Source organism: Heterodontus francisci, chromosome 20 (genome assembly GCF_036365525.1).
Source record: "Heterodontus francisci isolate sHetFra1 chromosome 20, sHetFra1.hap1, whole genome shotgun sequence".
NCBI lineage: Eukaryota > Metazoa > Chordata > Chondrichthyes > Heterodontiformes > Heterodontidae > Heterodontus > Heterodontus francisci.
The window spans coordinates 47,025,182-47,040,380 of NC_090390.1; the positions used below are offsets into that span (position 1 = coordinate 47,025,182).

At 41.1% G+C, this 15,199-nt stretch overlaps 1 protein-coding gene across 1 annotated transcript in view; it reads right to left on the bottom strand.

Annotated features, from left to right (window-relative positions):
* The window catches only part of tcerg1l (transcription elongation regulator 1 like), a 744,495-nt gene that overhangs the window by 690,745 nt on the left and 38,551 nt on the right, over positions 1–15,199 (bottom strand). The window contains exon 4 of the mRNA XM_068053340.1: positions 9,129–9,318. Coding sequence (XP_067909441.1) covers positions 9,129–9,318 — 190 coding nt within the window. The remainder of the gene's footprint in view (positions 1–9,128; positions 9,319–15,199) is intronic.

The window sequence follows — 15,199 nt, forward strand, 5'->3', positions numbered from 1 at the left end:
GTTAAACTTTGAGGACATGTGTTTTATTTGGGAAAACTGAAAAGGATTCCATGGACTTTTTTTTCACTGGAACTACTGAAAGTACTGAGAGGTCTCATTTGCAAACAATATATATGAAAAATCACCTGATTTCAGATAAATATCCAGCAGGGGGCTTTTTTGACTTGAAGATGTTTACAGAAAAGTGACAGGTCATGATTTATAGGGTTCAGGAGGCTTGACTCTTGAGATTGTTTTTGGTTTTGCTTTGGACAGTCAGTGATAGTTTTAAAAACCAGCCATGAGAGCAGTCACCCAGCTCAGCCTTTTTCATCTCTTTGAAAAGCCTGACAGCTTTTTCATCTCTTTGAGAAGCTCTTAGAAACGAGTGTCAGAAATGGAGAAATTGATGTTACATTCATCCTGAAAGGCCTGCTTGAAACCCGTTGCCGCATTTCTCCTGAGACATTGGAAAAACCTGCCGAATAAATCCTCAACGCCATCTGAACGAATTGCTCCAGAGAAAGAGCCCAGTGACAGTTGTCTACAGATATTGGGATGCCAAACCAAAAAAGGACAACTGGTATCTTTCCATATATTCTCTTTTTTTCTTCAAGAATTAGCAAGTATTTGGCCAAAGTATTCTCTTTTTGTCTTTTTTTTTGTAACAGACCTCAAAAAAAATTCTATTTCTTTCCAGTTAACTGGTGAGGGGATGCGGTGTCTGTGTGTGTGTGGGTGAGAGGCTAAGGTAAAAGGGAAATTTCATATTTCAATCTGTGTGTTAATGCTTTGCTTCGTTACTGGTTATGTCCTGTTTTATAATAAACTGATTAAGAAACCTGGTTGGTATATTATATTCTGGGATAAAGAGTAGACCGTACTGGTAACTGGGTAAACATTGAAATATATGTTGTGACCTGTGGAAAAGTGGAACTAGAAAAGACGGTGCACTCCTCCCACCTCGGTCATAACAACATCTGAACCGCACCTTCAGATGGCCTGCAGGATGGTCGCAGAGGTGTTGCATCTCTCCTATGAATCAGTGCTAGTGTTCCTCACAGATGTCAGGAGCCACATCTACAGTGGGCAGCCCTTATCACCCAGTATCCATTCTTGAAGGTGGTCACGGGGGTTCTGAAAAGGTCTGGCAACTGGGACTGTCAGTATGTAGATGTCGTGGCTGCTGCCTGGGAACCATGCACACACCTGGATGAAGCACCTGCAGTGGTCAAAGACCAGTGAGTGGAAGCCCTTCCTGTTGATGATGTCTGCTGCCTGGTCTGTGGGAGCCTTGATGGCCACTTGCATGCAGTCGATGACACCCTGCACCTGGGGGAATCCAGCGATTGCCTGATTCCTATAGCCCTCTCAGCCTGGCTGACTGCATCGGTGCGAAAGTACATGTATTGGCTGGCCCTCTTGAAGATGGTTTTGGTAGCCATCTTGATGCAGCCATGAGTCACAGACTGGAAGATCCCAAGCATATCTCCAGTGGATCCCTGGAATGATCCTGAGGCGTTGATATTCAGTGCCATGGTGACCTTCAGCAGCACTGGCATTGGGTGACCACCACTTTCAATCGGGTTCAGCCTTCCCCCACCACGGCGTACAGCTCTGTGATTGCCTCCCTGGAGAGGCGTAACCTTTGGTGACACTGTTGCTCTGACATTTGAAGGTAGCTGATTCATGGACGGTAGACCCTCTGTGGCAGATAAGCTCTTCTTCACACCGGAGGCTGGGTGCATGCCCCTCTGTGGCCTTCTCTTCCATTCCCCCTCTGATTGCTGTTGCTCCGCTGCCTGTGGCTGTAAAGTCCCACCCCCCTCTCTAATGCTCCTCACTGGAGGCATCAAAACCTAAGTGAATGAGGCCCGTGGCAGGCAGATTTACTCCATCTCCAAGGCCTCTTACCACACCTGCTTCACACATGCAAGTGCCAGCTCCAAGATGGCACTCCGGCAGTATACCCCTGCAGTTCTGGCAACTTTCCCCTTCTCTTGATTGACCATGCCAATGCCTGCACGGTCCACCTTCCCTGCCAAGCCATGCTAGAATTTACGACAGCAATCACCTCCCGCTAGCTCACCGCCTCCTATACCTGGTGAGGCTCTGCAGCCCCGTGGTTCCTGTACACTTCTGGAAAAATCATTTGAAGATTTGGAGAAGTGCAGATAGTTTGGAGGGCTATGAGGCTGCATAAGATTATAGAGATAGAGGGGGGCAAGACAACTGAAATTGAAAACAAGCATGAAAATTTTGAAATCAAGGTGTTACTTAACCGGGAGCCAATGTAGATCAGTGAGGACAGGGGTGATGGGTGAATGGGACTTGGTGCGAATTAGGACACAGACAGCAGAATTTTGGATGGCCTCAACTTAGCAAATGGTAGAACGTGGGATCCAGCAAGGAGTGTGTTGGAATAGTCAAGTCTAGAGATAACAAAGGCATGGATAAGGGTTTCAGCAGCAAATGAGCTGAGACAGGGGCCAAGTCGGGAAATGTTACAGAGGTGGAAAATTGCCCTCTAAGTGATGGCACGGATATGTGGTCGGAAGCTCATCTTGGGGTCAAATATGACACCAAGCTTTCAAACAGTCTCAAAAGGTTGCCAGGGAGAGAGAAGCAACAAGTTATGAGCAAGTTAGAAAGATGGTTATATGCAAGAAATTGGATCCAATGCGAAAGCAGTCAGTGCAGGAATGAAATGCTTTGCAGTTGCTACCACGTAAAAGCAGAAGTGTTAGTGCCTGTTGTGAGGGCCGCAACAATAGGTGAGCATGTGATTGAAAAGGGGAGAGTTGGTACAGTATCCCCTTATAATTGGTGGCGAGTTGGTGGTGTAAGGGAGGAAGTGTTTAAAGTGCTGGGGCGCAGGGTTTAAGTGCTGTGGCCAGATCTAATGCAGAGAAATAAAGATAAGAAGACATCAGGCTCACTCTTGCTCTCTGGGTCAGATCACTGTAGAGCACTGAAATCACATTCTGGGTATGATGCTACAGCATCTGTTTGAACACCTTCTTGCCAACTGAGGGAAACAGGACCTGCCTGCATGCCTTCATCTGCTCCACTAGCAACCCTCTGCTGTATCTGAGAAGCAAAGTGCTCTCTCTTGTGATATGCTAATGTACAGAAATCTCCCAGAAGCAGCACCAATTTGAACTGTGTTAAATGATACCCCACTTTAAGAGATGCCTTCACACTTCAAATGGGGGGGGTGGCGGACCCACTGGAAATCTTTCCGTCAGATGAGGTGTCAAAGTCTGTTCCATTGGTTCATGTGCTATTTGAAGAGCCAGTCCTGGCCAGTACTCAAATAAACAGAGACCAGGTTCTGACAGTACTGGGAGAGGGCTACACTCAGAGGCAGAGGATAAAATAGTGTTGGGCAAATGTTGTGAAAGGCCTTTCCTACTACTGGCTGAATTCAAAATCTTGTCAATTAACTTAACCTTCTTATCCCTACAACATCAGGTTATAAATCACACTGCTATACAAACGATTCCCTGAAATTTGCTCATCAAAGTATAACATATACACCAGAAATTATTATTAAGGATTTCTTCCTCGAATCATTGAGTGCTAAATTAAGACTGAAAGGGATGCAACAGAATACTATTGCTTATAATCCTGTGGTAGTCCATGAATTTTATTCACATTGGCAAGAAGCACTTTGGGGTGTCATGAGGATGTCAAAGGTGCGATATAAAGGCAAGTTCTTTCTTCTAGTCTCTTAACCAGCTGAGCCATGAGGGAATATCCAGGCAATTTTTAAAAATACTTTTGATGGAGAAAAATGCTGTTTTTAAATGCAAATTTCTATACAGTGTTTTATTACAAACTCATAATTCACTTTTACAATAACTGACAAAACAGTAAATGCATCCATCAGTTTTGCAAATAAATACAAACAAATATAATAATGCAAAGGTAAATTGAGTAGTCCAACAACCACTCAAAGGAATCCTGTGTTGAATGTTTTATCTGGATGCCTAGCTCATTTCATTGCTTTCTTTCAACTGTTTTATCACCAGCTTCAATTTATCTCCTCCTTAAAAGACATGGACAAAAAAGAAAATACATTTCTGAATGCTTGCTACCGAACAGATCTATAGTTGGTTGAAAATAGGCTAGCAGCACAGTTTATTAACAGAATTCAAATAAAATCACGTCTGACCCAAGGACAGAAATTCCTTGAACAGTGTTCTGATCATTCCAGCAAGTAAGTGCTTTTCCAGCACTACGTGGGCCAGGAGGAGCAATAGTGTTTCCCGCCCAATCCCACAAGCAAACCTGCATCCGCTCCCAGTGATCAGCATCCCTTCTCTCCAATCTGTGATCCAATCTGTCCATCTCCCACTTGACCAACCTCCAAACTTCCCCCCACGCCCAGCCCCCATGACCTCAACCCCCACCCCCAATCTCTCCCCCATCTGATCCCCATCTCCCCACAACTGCCAAGATCTCTTCACCCCACACCACTTTACCAATCCCCACAATCACACCCTCCAATCTCAACGATTGCCCCCAGATCATCATGATCTCCCCCGCCGATCTCCCCTCACCCCAATTTCCATAATATGCCCTGCCCCAGCCTCCAAACTCCCCCCTGCCACCCGCCACCGCCGCCCCCCCCCCCCCCCCATTCTCCACGCACTCACCACATGTCCCCCAATCTCCACTGGAAACCCCCACCCCGATCTACATGATCTTGCCCCGATCTTCTAACTCTGATCACATCCCCCTGAAATCTCCCCCACGATGTCACCCCACAATGTCCCCCTGGCTTACCCTCCCAGCTTTCCATCCACAAATTCCTCCAACCCGCAATGCCCCTCTCCCTTCTCCAGAATCCCTCCCTATCCCAACAACCTATGATCTCTGCCTCCTCTCCACTCCCTGGTTTTGACATCCTTCCTGCCCACCAGCCAGTCTCTCAATATGGCTTGATGATGGCTGAGAAACTGAGACATTTTTTAAAAAGTGAAGGCCCATCATTAACTTCGACAGGACCTGCACATTACCTGCTCCAAATATCCACCCCAGCACCGACCACCATCCCCACCATAACCCATAAATCGAGGCCAAGATGTAGGTTAAATTGGGCAAACTTGTTGTATTTAGAGGATGAACTTTAAAAGGATGAGATAATCAACCTTTAGGTGGCAATATAATATTTTCTCTCATTTGTTCCATCTCTACATACAATTAGAATTATACCAAAGTGGCAGTGGGACTCTAGAGACCTTTATGTTAAAGCCAGCTTTGATCAAGCTCAAGATCAAGCTTTGATTCAGTCAAGGCAACAACCCTGGCTGAAAGCATGTTGGTTACTCCAAACAGCTAACTTGCTGACAGCACTGAGAAAACTTTTCCAAACATTAGCCTTAAGTGGCAAAGGCAGGACCAAAATAAACTCCAACTTTATCTGCTGGTTTCTGTCAAGCCAGTAGTTAATGAAGAGAAATGCATTTAATTTCAAGTGCATTAAGCTGTTTAGGTAATGGGTTCACCCATCTTCCTTCCACCGGAAAAAAATATCCCATTTCATTGAATATTCTTGATTCTATCCAATTTGGTAGTTAAAGCACTGTACACATCAACAAAGTAATGTTTGCATCAACATGGCAGTTTTGATCACGGGATCAAAAGTGCCTGATGTCCTGAGCCATCAGCTCAAAGCAATAATCCCTAGTGAAAACATATACTGGACAAAATGAGAGGTGAAAGGTAAAAATTTAGCAGACTGCTTTCCAAAAACAAAGTCAGAAACATCATTTGGTATTAGGTTTACTACAAAATGTGCCCTTTACCAAGTCTCCATGCCAAAAAATAAATTCAAACTTAAAGAATCTTGCAAGTCTAAGCAGATCTGGTATCATTCTGATCAGAACCAAATTCAAATCTCAGCCTGAAATTAACTGATAATTAATAGCAGGGAGCCTTTCGTTAATGGTAAAATACAAGTTGTTGCCGAACTGGATTTCCCCCCAAAGTTAACTTCAATGAAGAGCAAAATTAGGCAGCATGTAAAATAAGTACTGGACCCCAACACGCCCATTCCTAGCCCGATGGGTTGTTCTTCATGGCTGCTTAGGTGCACACTTTGGAGGTTCAAGGGCCATATAAGCAATGTGTTAGAAAGCCCACAAGAGGAATCCCTCTTCTAGATTTTGTTCTTGTGACTGTTCGAGACATTATTCAGGGAACAGAATCATTGGGTGATAATCATAATTGTGTGACAACTTTCAATATGACTTGGGAAACAGTGCAGACATGTTACAATTATTAAACAAATATTATAGAAATTCATACCAGAAATCTTCAGGGATATGAGTGTTCAGTTTAGTAACAAAGAGTAGGCAGCTCTAATTAAGAATTTTTTTTCAAGGATAAATGATCATTTGAAAACATTATTTAAGACCTGTAAGGTAAGTACATACTCAATTGCAGCTATAGCATAGTAAATAAAAGTGGACCAACTAGAAAATTATAAGGGAGATTAGGGGAAAAAAAGGATTTGTAAAATAACTCAAATAGAGAAAGTTACCAGGAGGCTGAGTACAAGAACATACAACAGCGGGTCAAAAAGAAATTAGGAATGCTGTGAGAAACCTGAAAGGGGTATAGCAGCTAATGGAAAATATAATGCCGAAACATTCTGCTGAAGTTAAACCCTAAGGGAACCATATGGCTTGAACATAAGAGTGGATAAAAAATAGTTAACATGCTAATTGACTACTTGGTAGGTTTTAAGCTGGGGGAGACAAACAATATACACCATCCAACATTGAACACACTCTTGGATTTTTGACATTAGTTATGCAGAAATTTTAGATCAGGTCCCTCTAAGCTTTTTTGTCTTCATGGCTGCTTAGGTACAGACTTTGGAGGTTCAAGTGCCACATAAGCTTAAGTCATTGTTGCTATTAACTTGATCACTGAATACAAATCTATCTTGGTGTTTTGATTTAGCATTCATTAACAAATGAAGAACAGGCTCTTCCAAGCCTCTAGCACTACAAATTCAAATGGGAGAGAGCAGTGAGTATAAATTTAAATCATAAATAGAAATATGTTTCCTGAGCTGCATGTGCAACATTACCAGGGCTTGAGGGTCAAATATGAACTACAGGTCATAGTTTGGACACCCCTGTTCCAGACAAATTGAAAACCAATAAATCCTCAGGATATGTGAACCACACCCAAGGATACTTAGGGCTTAATTTTATCTCCATGCAAGTTGATGGGTTTTGAGTGAATTAAAATCTCTCCCTTAAAGTAAAAACAAGCAATTGTAAGTCAATGATGGCCATTTTTTTATTCGTTTCATGGAATGTGGGTGTCGCTGGCCAGGCCAGCAATTATTGCCCAACCCTAATTGCCCATGAGAAGGTGGTGGTGTGCTGCCTGCTTGAACCGCTGCAGTCCATGTGGGGTAGGTACACCCACAGTGCTATTAGGAAGGGAGTTCCAGGATTTTGACCCAGTGACAGTGAAGCAATGGTGATATAGTTCCACGTCAGGATGGTGTGTAGCTTGGAGGGGAACTTGCAGGTGGTGGTGTTCCCACGCATCTGCTGCCCTTGTCCTTCTAGGTGGTAAAGGTTGCGGGTTTGGAAGGTACTGCCTGAGTAGCCTTGGTGCTCCCTTCGAGGGAGTCATAAACAAAGAAAAGGCCCCAAAGGCCTGGAAACAAGCAAAAGTAATTTCCACAATGGGTAATTACTGATCTGTCAGCCTTACCTCAAATATCAGAAAAGTAATGGAATCAATAATCAAACAAAATGAAAGCATACGTCTAGGAAGATAACCTAATAAATAATAAACAACACAGCTTTTAAAGGGAGTAGATCGTGTATCATCAACCACAGACTTCTTTAAGAACGTGACACCCTAAATTCAAAATGCTTAGCCAGGTGGCATCCCTCGACTTCCAAAAGGTCTTTGATAAAGTGTCACAGTGACTGTTTCATAAACTAAGAGCAGTAGGTTCTAGGGTAAGTGATGGGCATAGATTAGTTATTGTAAAAGGAAGAAGAAGAGAGCAGTGAAAGAGAGCTAGGTTGATGACTATAGGGAAGGGGTTATCCTAGGTGGCTGCACTGAGCCTCCTCCTGTTTCTGATATGCGAAAGTGATCCGAAATAGCTGTCCTAAAGCCAGCCAGTTAAATTAGCCAATGAACCTAAGTTGGGTGTCAGGAACATGTAAAATTACTGCTATTCAGAGCAGCCAACCAAAATGTTACAAAGCAAATTCAACAGGATGATCATCTGGGATTATCAGTGGCAAATAAAGTTTAATTTGAAAAATGCAACAAATGAAAGGAAAATAGGAGGCATATGTACGTCATTTTCAGCCCATCCCTAATTGCCCCTGAAAAGGTGGTGGTGAGCCGCCTTCTTGAATAGCTACATTTTGTGTGGTGTAAGTACACCCAAAGGCATGCCAAATGAGAAGTTAAAAAAGGCCTTGCGATGTTGCTTCACTCACCATACTTTAAATGCAAGCAAAACAACAAGAGTGTGCTGGGTTATACAGAGAAATCAGCTCAGCACAAATCCCAGAAGTCATGTTGATCCTGTGGAATGCTTTAGTCAGGCCTGGAGCACCAACACAGTTATAGTTACCCATACACAAGACATCAAGATCTCAGTGCAGAGGACTACAGTGAGATTCATCTTCAGTATCAGAGGGAAGATCTCGCATGGAATTGATAGGTTGGGGCTATTAAACCTTAAAAAAATGTTACATCAGAAAGAACCTTATATATCGGATACTTAGTGGAATAGAGAAAGCATGCCCAAAGCATTACTTACAGCTGTGGCTAGGCACTTTAAGTGTGCACAGGTTCACAGTTATAAAGGACAAATCAGGACCAATGTCAAGAAGTATTTCTTTACACAGATTGTGATCAATAGTACAACAGTGTTGTCAGGGAAGGACAATTGAAACGAGGACATTGGACTCATTTCAAAATGAAACAGGCAAGTGCTGTAATGTGAAGACAACAGAATTGGTATTACAGATAAGGTTAAATGTGTTGAAGGGCCTATCTTGCATGAAAAAAACATAGATGCATGAAACAAGAATAAAAACAGGTTTGATGATTTACATGAACTACTTTAAACATTTTAAGCATCTCACCTGTAATGGACTGAGGTGTAACCACAAGAAAGGGTTTGGAGCCAGTAGACGATGTAGGTTTAGTCATCGTTGATAGTGCCACTGCCACCTGATTTGCTTTTAAAATAGGTTTTTTGTGTCCTTGGAAAAATTTTAACTCCTCTGACTTCCCCCAGGTTGATTCCACAGCAATTGCATTATTGAAATATACCTGTGAACAAAAAAGAGCATATGAATAGAAAATTTTGCAACAGATACTGGAATTATTGTGTTGTTCATTATGTAGGTCATTCCTTTTCGTGTGACAGGTAGCACCAAGCCTAATTATGCAAAGTTCAGAGAAATAAATATAAAATGTATTAAAATTGACCGGAGAAGATTCAAACATTCAATTAATATCATATTTACAAAAGAAGCACAGATGCACACAACTAAGTATCTTGTTTTATCAAGTGCATTTAGTCACTGACCAGCATTAAGCACAAAGTATTTCTTCAAAACTATGCAAATATTAACCAGAAGTAGACTTACATCTATTGTTGTTTCTGTGATGGAGGCCAATTTATTTCAGATTAATGAATTATTGATTGTATATCAAATATTCCTGAAATTACTTAATAGAAATTTAATATTCGTTGCGTTTTGATGTTCTAATTATTCATTCAAGTTATCTCCTAATTAAAACTATATTGCCTTTTGAAGTTTTTTTTAATTCATTCACCAGCATGTGGGTGTCGCTCACAAGGCCAGCATTCATTGCCCATCCCTAACCTAATGTAGTGGCATGGGAAGAGATCCTGTACATTGTATTGTCTGATATTCTGAAGTTTTTTTTCTGCACGTTAGTCTTTTGATTTGCCCATCTTTACGTTTTCAAATACTTCCGTTTCAAATTTAGTTTCCTTGTTCCTTTCAAATATACAGAAAGAATGACAAAAAGGTAAATTAAACTTGACAGTCATTGATATAAGTTGTATATTAGGATTGTGGAAAATCATACTATAGCTGCTTTGCCATCTGCTCGTAATGGGAAAACATCCATCAACATAATCTCTTCCTCAAAACTGAGATCTGTTTGAACCATAAATCAAATCACCCAATTTATGAAATTAATCTTATATGAAACTTATTGGGATATTCACATGATACCTAGCAAATAAGCATTAGGCAAAGATGTCAGAAGTCAGAAAATTACCTCATGCCTGAAATCTATTCAAAATAACAATAAATATTGTAAATATATTAACTATATATTTCTGCAGTGCAGAATAACTGTTGTTTAACTCATTGGGCCTACTTTAAAATTGTTGGATTAAATAACCTTGTAGAGACACTATAGTTTGCCGTTCTACTGAAGATTGAACTGAAAATAATGATTAAACATATTTTTATCTTGATTTTCACACAGAAACAATTTGGCATCTATCAATAAGAAGTGTCCCATCAAAGAAGAAATGCTTCCATTGGATCTGAAAAGTAAATTATTACAAAGGCTTTTATCTCAAATTATTGAATGTCTCCATCAACCTTTTTGTAGCATGGTACATATGTATCTGAAGTCACAATGCACTTACACTGTTCAATTTTTAATCTACTATTACAACCAGAGTTTTCTCTCAAATATGTATACTGTTAATTAGCTTGTTAAGAGCATGTAGATTGCATTATACAACAAAAGCAGTTAACAACTGTTAATCATTCAAGAGTCCTTCCACCCACCATACCTGCAAAAGTAACCAATTGCGTCATTCCGAAATATATGTTTCACATTGGGATTTGCATCAAAATATTTTTCACCATTAATGTGGTATATCTACCCATTTGAGTGGGTAAGCATATTTTATACTGATCTGAAAGATCTTTCCATACATAATTATGGGTGAGTCAACATAAAATCAGAATTTTACAGTATTTTCCAGGCCTGATACTCCTGTGCAGTACTGAGGGAGTCACTGCATTGTTGGAGGTGCTGCCTTTCAGATGAAACATTAAACAGAGACCCCATCTGCCTGCTCGGTTGGATGTAAAAAAGATCCCATGGCACTATTTTGAAGAAGAGCAAGGGTTATCCCCAGTGTCCTGGCCAATATTTATGCCTCAACCAGCATCACAAAAAGAAATTATCCGGTCATGATCACATTGCTGTTTGTGGGAGCTTGCTGTGCACAGCTTGGCTGCCACATTTCCTACATTACAACAGTGACTACACTACAAAAGTACTTTATTGGCTGTAAAACGCTTTGAGACATCCAGTGGTCATGAAAAGCACTACAAAAATGCAAGTCTGTCTTTCTTTCTTTCGCAATGAATTATGCAGCAGGTCAAAGCACAGCTCGTCGGTGAACCAGGTATCTTGGTTCAGTTTAAAAATGGAAGAAATTGCCCTCTAACAACAGTAAAGATCCTAAGAAGTTATCTTAAAATTTTCACCCCACCAAATAACAGCTGTCTTGATCTCTACATTCAAATTAAATTTGCTTTAATAGCTCCAGAGTTCCCCAAGGATCTATATTTGGTCACAACCCTCTTCCTCAATTACATGCTTCCCTTGATGACATCTAAGCTGTCCACACCCAGCTCCACATCTCTACCCCTCTTATCTCTATGTTGTCAAACTGCTTGTCCAACACCCATTCTTGGATGAGCCACAAGTTCATCCAATTGATCAATGAGAAGATCGAAGCCATCTTTTTCGGCTCCCATCAATTCCAATCTCTTGTTAGCAGTTCCATCCCGCTCCCCAGCTAGTATTTCAGACTGAAATAAATTTTTCACAACCTTGGCACCCTAGTTGACCCCACTGTCATGCACGAAGGAACCGTGATGAAATAAACAATGAATAGGAGGAATTATGAAAATAAAAATTCAACTGTTAAAATAAACCACAGAAACATGGACACTTGACAAAATGGAGTAGCAGTCACATGACCCCTCCTGTACTGGAAATCAACAAACCTGCCTACAAAGACAAATCTCATTAACTGCGTCTGAATAGCCCTGGGGAGAATCCATTACAATTGAAAGGAGCACCATTGCATATTGATGACTCCTACATAAATGAATGAATTAACAAAAGGTTCCAGAGACATACTGACTGATGTCTGAATTGGGACCATGATGTTATAATGATGTTATAACATCTATTTATTTTGGTTTGGGCTGTTAGTAGATAGCCATGGTTTCTGTATCCTGGTCCATTGTGTGGTCACACCAGGGGAGAGGGCCATGTGTCATTTAACAGAAAACTCAAAGGTGATGGATTTTGACCTTAAAAGGTCTCACTGGAGAGACAGAGGGAGAGCGAGATCTAGCCAAGGCCATAGAAAGGCAGTTTTCAGCAACATGCTGTGGGAGAGATCCAGCGAAGCAGAAGAACCCTGCTGAACAAAAACTAAACCACCACTACAGTGCAGAACTTACAAAGTGACTTTGAGACTTTCCATCTGTGAAGGTAAACCAACTTTGGGCTGAGTTGTAACCACTAGAGCTCTACAATACCTCAGCAAGTTCAAGACTTCAAACAACCAGGCTTGCAACTTTACAAATGACTTTTCCTCCGAAGAAGACTGAATATTATTCCATAAACCATGAACTCATATATGACCTTAAACTTTAAAATTTCATCCTACCCTTTTCTCTCCATCTATTTATTCTTAAGCAAGTGCACATGTGTGTATAAATGTGTGAGTGGGTGAAGCTTGCAACCATTTCAGGAATTCTTTTTTAAAAATAGTTTTTTTTTTTAACCTCTGAGAAAACCTCATTTATCTGTCCATTGACCCTAAGAACACTCAGGGACTAACACACCATTTTAACAAAACACGATTGCAATCATTTGGGAAGTGAGGAGTGCTTACCACCTGTCCGTAACACCATGCTGAGCTTCACAAAGGCCACCGAATTACACTCCTTCCACCCATTCCGTAGCCCATCTGACAGTGAAAAGTTTGTTCCTATCTTTGCCACCTCCAGACGTGGCTATTTCAATGCTCTCCTGACTAGAATGTTAACCTCTACCCTCTTTAAATAACAGCTTCTCCAAAGCTCTACTGCTTGTATCCGATTCTACAGCAAGTCCCACTCATCTATCAAGCATATGTTTTCTGATCTACACTGGCTCCTGGCCTCCCCAGACCTCCAATTTAAAATTCTCATCCCCATGTTTAAATTCATTTAAGATGTCCATTTCTGTAACTTCTTCCAGCCATACAAACCAACACACACCACTCCCAACCTCATCAAACCTCCAAATCTGGCCTTTTGTGCATCTTGCCTCCCTATGCCCGTGTTACAGCTATGCCTTCATCTGCCAAAGCCCTAACTCCTTCACCTCCCCTCTCTTCCTTTAATACCGTCGTAAAAACAAACCTATTTGACTAAACTTGTCATCACCCTTCCGCGTACATCATTCGTCCCGGAATCAATTTGTTTCTGGTTAAAACTTTGCGCAGTGCCTTGGGATAGTTTCTACCTTAAAGATGCTATATAAATGTAAGATGTTCTTGTCTTTCAGCTTGATTGAATGCAATACAAATTTTACTGTGTTTTGAAAATTTATTTGAACTGAATATAAAACATTGTATCAAATTTAAATTAGTACTCAATGCATAATTACAATGGATATGGCTCACATAGTAACCTTAAACTGTCTGTCTTCAAGGAACAATAATTTAACTTCTTTACTCAAGAGAGTGGTTAGAATCTGGAACTTGCTACCACATGGAGTAGTTGAAGCGAATAACATAAATACATTCAAAAGGAAGCTAGCGAAGCACATGAGGGAGATAGGAAAAGAAAAATATGTTGATAGGGTAAAATGAAGTAAGGAGGCCCATATGCATCACTGGCATTGACCTGTTGGGCAAAGTAGGAACCATAGGAACAAAGGAAATAGGAGCAAGAGGAGGCCATTCAGTCCATTGAGCCTGCTCCAGCATTCAACCAGATCATGGCTGATCATCTACCTCTATGCCATATTCCCCCACTATCCCCACCCATATCCCTTGATGTCATTAATATCCAGAAATCTATCGATTTCAGTCTTGACCATGCTCAATGATTGAGCTTCCACTGCCCTCTGGAGTAGCGAGTTCCAAAGATTCACCACCCTCTGAGTGAAGAAATTCCTCCTCATCTTAGTCTTAAATGGCCTGCCTCTTACTCTGAGACTCTGTCCCCTGGTTCTAGACTCACCAGCCAGAGGAAACATCCTGTCCACATCTACCCTGTCATGCCCTGTAAAAACTTATAAGTTTCAATTAGATCACTGCTCATTCTTCAAAACCCTAGAGAATACAGGCCCAGTTTCTGCAATCTCTCCTCATAAGACAATCCCACTATCCCAGGGATTAGTCTGGTGAACCTCCGTTGCATTCCCTTTATGGCAAGTATATCCTTCCTTAGATAAGGAGACGAAAACTGTACACAACACTCCAGATGTGGTCTCACCAAGGCTCTATACAATTGCAGCAAGACATCTTTACTCATGTACTCAAATCCCCTTGCACTGAAGACCAACATACCATTTTCATTCCTAACTGCTTGCTGCACCTGCATACTAGCTTTTTGTGACTCATGAACAAGGACACCCAAGTCCCTTTGGACATCAACATTTCCCAATCTCTCACCATTTAAGAAATATTGTGTTATTCTGTCTTTTTTCTACCAAAGTGGATCATCTCACACTTAATCACATTATATTCCATCTGCCATGTTCTTGCCCATTCACTTAGCCAATCCACATCCCCTTGAAATATCCTTGTATCCTCCTCACAACTTACATTCCCATCTAGTTTTGTGTCATCAGCAAATTTGGAAATATTACATTTGGTTCCCGCATCCAAATCATTTATATAGATTGTGAACAGCTGTGATCCTCTGTACCCCACTAATAAGAGCCTGCCATCCTGAAAATGACCCATTTATTCCTACTCTCTGTCTGTTAACCAATTCTCAATCCATAGCAGTATATTACTCACAATCCCATGTGCTCTAATTTTGTTCAAACGCCTTCTGAAAATCCAAATATACCACATCCACTGGTTCTCCTTTATCCATGCTACAAGTAGCATCCTCAAAAAACTCCAACAGGT